This window comes from Otolemur garnettii, unplaced genomic scaffold (genome assembly GCF_000181295.1).
Source record: "Otolemur garnettii isolate 467f Iridium unplaced genomic scaffold, OtoGar3 scaffold00219, whole genome shotgun sequence".
NCBI classification, from domain to species: Eukaryota; Metazoa; Chordata; class Mammalia; order Primates; family Galagidae; genus Otolemur; species Otolemur garnettii.
The window spans coordinates 987,131-993,132 of record NW_003852614.1 but is presented as its reverse complement, the minus strand read 5'-3'; the positions used below and the strand labels follow the sequence as shown (position 1 = coordinate 993,132).

General features: G+C 45.8%; 1 protein-coding gene across 1 annotated transcript in view; it reads right to left on the bottom strand.

Moving 5' to 3' along the window:
- Positions 1 to 2,935: 2,935 nt before the first annotated feature.
- Positions 2,936 to 6,002, bottom strand: part of SLC7A3 (solute carrier family 7 member 3) — a 5,044-nt gene continuing 1,977 nt past the window's right edge. The window contains exons 3-11 of the mRNA XM_023508039.1: positions 5,681 to 5,896; positions 5,367 to 5,479; positions 5,028 to 5,250; positions 4,605 to 4,744; positions 4,405 to 4,507; positions 3,997 to 4,160; positions 3,652 to 3,818; positions 3,188 to 3,296; positions 2,936 to 3,051 (exon numbers count right to left, since the gene is read on the bottom strand). Of these exons, the coding sequence (XP_023363807.1) occupies positions 2,936 to 3,051; positions 3,188 to 3,296; positions 3,652 to 3,818; positions 3,997 to 4,160; positions 4,405 to 4,507; positions 4,605 to 4,744; positions 5,028 to 5,250; positions 5,367 to 5,479; positions 5,681 to 5,896 (1,351 nt within the window). The remainder of the gene's footprint in view (positions 3,052 to 3,187; positions 3,297 to 3,651; positions 3,819 to 3,996; positions 4,161 to 4,404; positions 4,508 to 4,604; positions 4,745 to 5,027; positions 5,251 to 5,366; positions 5,480 to 5,680; positions 5,897 to 6,002) is intronic.

Genomic DNA, 6,002 nt, shown 5'->3' with positions numbered 1-6,002 from the left:
GCCACAACATCCAGATTTCTTTTTTTTTTTTTTTTTTGGCCGGGGCTGGGTTTGAACCCGCCACCTCTGACATATGGGGCCAGTGCCCTACTCCTTTGAGCCACAGGTGCTGTCCCACAACATCCAGATATTTTTTGAAAGATATTTTTTAGAGACAGGGCCTCACCTTTGCTTAGGCTGGTCTCAAACTCCCAAGCTCAGGCAATCTACCCTCCTTGGCCTCCTACAGTGCTAGGATTACAGGCATGAGCCACCTCCCCCAACCTCCTGCCTTATTTTTCTACTTCACTCCTTCAAAATCCTAAGCTTTGAGCAAGTTGAATTATAAGCTTCCCCATCTCTTGCCTTTGTGCACAGGTTCCTTCCTCCTGGGATGCTCTCACCTTAATTTGTGAAATTGCCTACTCTTTAAGCCTCGGCTTAAAAGCTTTGACTTCTATGAAGTCTTCCCAGAACTCCGTCATGTGAATTCTCATGACACTTCATACATACCTCTCTTACGACACCTACTATTTCCTAGTTTGCACTTTTTTTTTTTTTTGAGACATAGTCTCACCTGCGTGGGCTAGAGTGCTGTGCGGTGTTAGCTTAGCTCACAGCAACCTTAAACTTCTGGGTTCAAGCAATCCTCCTGCCTCAGCCTCCTGAGTATCTGGGACTACAGGTGCCCACCACAACACCCAGATATTTTTTGTTGTTCTTGTTGCAGTTGTCATTGTTGTTTTAGCTGGCCCGGGCCAGGTTTTAGGCTCAACGCCCCTAGACAGTGATTAGGGTGCCAGCCACATACATCAGGGCTGACAGGTTCAAACCTGGCCAAGGCCTGCTAAAACAACAAAGACAACAAAAAATAGCCAGGCATTGTGGTGGGCACCGTAGTCCCAGCTACTCGGGAGGCTGCAGCAAGATAATTGATTGAGCCCAAGAGTATGAGGTTGCTGTGAGGTATGACGCCACAGCATCTACCCAGGGCAACAAAGTGAAACTCTTTGTCAAAAAGAAAAAGAAGAAAAAGTTGGAGACCAGCCTGAGCAAGAGCAAAACCCCATCTCTACAAAAAAAAAAAAAAAGAAAGAAAGAAAAAAGAAAAACTATCCTGGCATGATAGCACAGGCCTGTGGTCCCAGCTACTTGGTAGGCTGAGGCAATAGGATCACTTGAGCCCAAGTTAGAGGTTACTGTGAGCTATGTTGACACCACAGCACTCTAGCTTGGGAATCAGAGACTATCTCAGATAAAAAATGGTTGCTATTATCTCCCTAGTCTAGCTTTCCCCACCCTCTTCCAAGCCATCGTCCTTGCTGCTGCCTAACAAATCCAACCATTCCCCTGCTTGGAATCCTTCAGTGACTCCCCACTCCTTCCCTCCACACAAATACAATTTATAAGATAATATCTGAATTCCTTAGTTGGGTATACAAGGCCATGCATATGGTGTCTTCTTTCACAACCCCATAATGTGGCTACCCTCAAGCCACGTTAACCTATATGCCATGCCCCAAATACAATCCAACTTTTCATCCTTCCATGGTTTCCTGCACTGTTCACTGGTAGTCAAACCCTCCCCCCAGTCCACTTCATAAATATGTACTGGAGACTCAGGTCAGCTGTGTCCTTGTGTTTCCACAGCACTGCCCTGATAAAAATCATTGTTTTGTAGTTATGTTTACTTGTCTGTCTCTAGACATGTTTATGTGCCTGTCTCCCCCACTTGAGTGACTTCCGTGAGGGCAAGAATTGTTTTACTTATGTTGGTATCCCCAGCACCCATCACAGGAGTTTGCATTTTATAGGACCTTCACACATATTTATTTGTTGAATAAATGAATAAATGGTTCTTGGTCTGGGCAGAGCTCTGACCTCTGTTCCTCTACTATTTCCATAGCAATTAATAGTCATACATATAAACAATCCTTTACTAACCCTCACCATCAAATGCCTACCCCTCCTTCTAGCAGTACCAAATATGCCAGCCAAAATTTGTTGCCCAGGCATTGTGGGAGTCTGGGACTAATCCAACTATCAGGGGTGAAATAGAAAACAGTGGTCTCAGTGTAGGCCCAAACCAATGTCAGTGTTGAGATCAGAGTCCACCCCCTAATTCCCAGAGACAAGTACTGGTATCTACTTATCAAGAAACTCTTAAGGGCCAGGTGCAGTGGCTGACACCTGTAATTTCAACACTCTGAGAGGCCAAGAGGGGTGGCTCTCCCCTTGATATCACAAGTTCTTAAGACCAGCTTGAAGCGGGAGATGCCATCTCTAAAAAAAAAAAAAATAGCTGAGTGTTGTGGCTGGCACCTGTACTGCCAACTACTTGGGAGGCTCAGGCAAGAGAATTGCTTGAACCCAAGCGTTTGAAGTTGCTGTGAGCTATGACACCATAGCACTCTACCCAGGGTGAAGAAGTGAGACTCAAGGTCTCAAAAAAAAAAAAAAAGAGAAAGAAACTAACTTTTAGTGTAGTGAGGGGAAAACCTATCTCACGATCATTACTTTAAGTGTAACTGGACTTGATGGCTACTTCCACCACCCTCCTCAAACCCTGATTTATCAAGAAGCACACACAGGCACAAAAGATACTTGCGTGGTAACAGGAGAAAAAACAAGATACTTCTCTGAGGCTCTACATTATCTCTAGCAAGCAAAGAAACAGGACACAGTTCTGTTTTTAAAACTTTCTTTTAATCATAATTTTTAAAAGCCAGTTAGCAGCTACAGAGGGCCTTTAAGAGTAGATAAGTAAAAAATAAAGTAGGCGTGAAACAGCAAAGACATGTCCTTCACTCCACAATAAATTGAGAGCTCTATTAGTATCCCCTATCAGTATCACATGGGAGGACTAGCTTTCCCTGGGATCAAAAAAAAGTACTCTCCATTATTTTGTGGGGGGACCATACAGGATTCAGGTGTGATGTCATCAAATTGATTGGGCTCAGAGATTGCTAAGATCAAGGTCTATAGTTTTGGCCCTAGACTTGGAGGAGAGTCGGCCACTCTTAACCTCTTCCTGGCTGTGCTGGATTCCATAGCCAAAGTAGATGACAAACCCTAGTGGAGAAAGGTAGCTGTGAAGTGAGGAAGTAGTGATTTGCAAAGGCTTAATAGATCTCCTACTTGAGATCAAGAAGGAAAGGAATTGGCTTAGGACAATCAAGAGGCCCACTCTTCCCAAGTGGATACCTACCAATCAGCATCCAGACCCCAAATCGAGCCCAGGTACCAGCTGTCATCTGCATCATAAGGTAAATATTCACAAAGATGCTCATTAATGGGAGGAAAGGCACAGCAGGCACCTGAAAACAAAGTAAAGTCTTCTTTGTACATACCACAAGGGTGACCTAGAAAGGAGCCAGTATCCTGCATGGGCCAGAAAAGGGAGTCCAACCTCTAACTCATGCACTGCATTTCAGTAGCCACTCATTTAGCACACCTCATATGGGGCTAAAGAATACACAGAGGTCCGGGAAATGAAACCAGAAAGGAACTAAAGAGGATCAGAAAAGAAGTCTTTGGCCTTGACACCTCCTATGTTTTTCCCTTCCCTTTCATGTCTGATTAAAAGAATATTTATAAGCTTTATTAAACCTCAAGGTATCTGGAGCCTATTCTTCCAAGATAGGTTGATAGGAAAAAAGAGAGGTCATTTACCTTAAAGTGAAGGGGAGTGGAGCTCTGTGGCTGTCTCCATATAACCCAAGTGATTCCAGTAATGAGCATCAGGAGCAGCGCAACCACTGCAATCCACACTGGGCCTTCAGAAACCAGTGGAACTGGCAACTCGGTCAGCACCAGGCAAAGAACAGTCAATAGTAGAGCTTCAAAGGTCAAGTTGAGAGATATCAAAACTAATTCTTGAAGCCAACATGTTAAGTACCCCATCCCAAGGAGGGTCACCCGCTCTCTAGTTCTTCCTCAGCCACCAAATACCACATGCTTCTTCTACCCCATCACACTGACCTCAAAACTACCCCAGATAAAAATTCCACTGCTCACCAAGCAGTGAGGCACAAACATAGACAACTTGGCCAGAAAGTGGAGTGGGAATGGAGTTGAGCGGGCTAAATAGTCCCTGTAGGGTCAGCTTCCCTGCTTCAGGTGTCTTCTCCTGCAACTCCACTTCCTCTTCCTCAATCTTCATGTCCTTCTGAGGCTGATACCTGAGGCAAGAGTAAGCAGGCCTAGTGTTAAGAACGGTTAACCACTTTGCCATCTTCTCCCAAGCAGCCTAACCTTCCTCATCACCATTAAAGGTAGAAACTCTTTTTGGCAGGAAGGGATACCCAAATTCCTCAAGGAAAGTCAGGATGATGAAGGCAGAGGAGGAAAGAGGAGCAGATCCCCATCATTCCTCATCCAAACCTAAAAACCCAAATCACAGTATGCAGAGGGAGGGAGTCTCACCTGAGGATTAGAACACAAATAGATACCAGGGAGTAAGCAAGCAGGGTCCCAATTGACATAAGGTCCACAAGATCAGTGAGTTCAAAGAGGAATGCCATGAATGCTAATTGAGAAGGAGAAAAACAGAAATAAGAGAAGGGAATAGCAAAGTTAAAGGAGCTAGTGAAACAACTAGGGGTTGGAGAAAGAAGATCTTTTACCTGCAGTAATGCCAGAGACTACAGTGGCAATGATGGGTGTGTGTGTGCCACTGTGGACTCGGGCAAGAACACGGAACAGGAGACCATCCTCTGCCATCGCATAGATCACCCGGGGCATGGGGAACATAGAGCCCAAGAGGCTGGAAAGGAAAATGCTCAGAGTGGCTGGGATCTCTTTTCCCAAGCCTATGTTTAAGGAGTCTAGTCTTCCTTTCCCTCACAGCTCCTCCCCCCCCCCTTTTTTTTTGCAGTTTTTGGCTGGGGCCAGGTTTGAACTCCCCACCTCCGGTATATGGGGGCTGGCGCCCTACTCCTTTCAGCCACAGGCGCCGCCCCACCCTTACAGCCCTTTTAAGGGATATTCTATTACCGAATACTTTAAGGAGACTCTGGCAGCAGAGGAAAACAAAATTTAAGACTGACCTGGTAGAAAGAGCACAGAGGGAGCCAGCAGCCACAACATATCGGGCAGGGGACCATCCACTATAGAGAAATGCCTCAGGCAAAGGGCTCTCAGGATGAAGCTGGTAGTAAGGCATCATGAGGGTGAGTGCTGAAGAGACACCAAAATACGCCAAAAAGCAGACGAAGAGTGAGATCACAATACCCAGAGGGATGGCACGCTGGGGATTCTTAGCCTCTTCCCCTGCAAGAAAGGGGCACAAAATTCTGCATCAGGAAGGCAGGCCCACTCTACCACCCCCAATCTGCATGCAGCGTGAGCACATGTGCCCAAGCCCAACTTTATGAAATGACTGTTACCAGTGGTAGCAATACAATCGAAACCAACAAATGCATAGAAGCAAGTAGCTGCTCCACGGAGAATCCCCTGGAAGCCAAAAGGCATAAATCCTCCAGACCCTAGAAGTCCAAAGCTAGAGTGAAAGAAGGGACAGAGAAGGTAAGGGTGTGTTTAGCAAACTCTGTACATTTTCTCTAATGCCATAATACTTAGCTACTATCTTCAAGGCCCAGCCTTCCATTATTCCACACCCCCATCTAGAATCCTTCACCACAGATCCCCCTCTTCCCCATGGTGTTCCCAGCTCTACAGTTCCTAAGATTGGCTTTCTAACCTAGAAGTGTCATTGAGTCCAGCCATGGCCAATTTGTAGTCTTCTTCTGTGAGCTTCCAGTTGTGCAGGTCTCCCTTAATGAAGCCAGCGATGATGATAAAACCAAGAACTAAAAGGTTCACCCCTGTGAACACTTTGGTAACCAGGGCCGACTCACTAGCCCCCAAGGCCAGCAATCCTATGGAAAAAATGCATTCAGGAACCTGAGAAAGAAAGCTGTACATTCTTTTTTTTTTTTTTTGAGACAGAGCCTCAAGCTGTCCCCCTGGGTAGAGTGCCATGGCATTACAGCTCACAGCAACCTCCAACTCCTGGGCTCAAG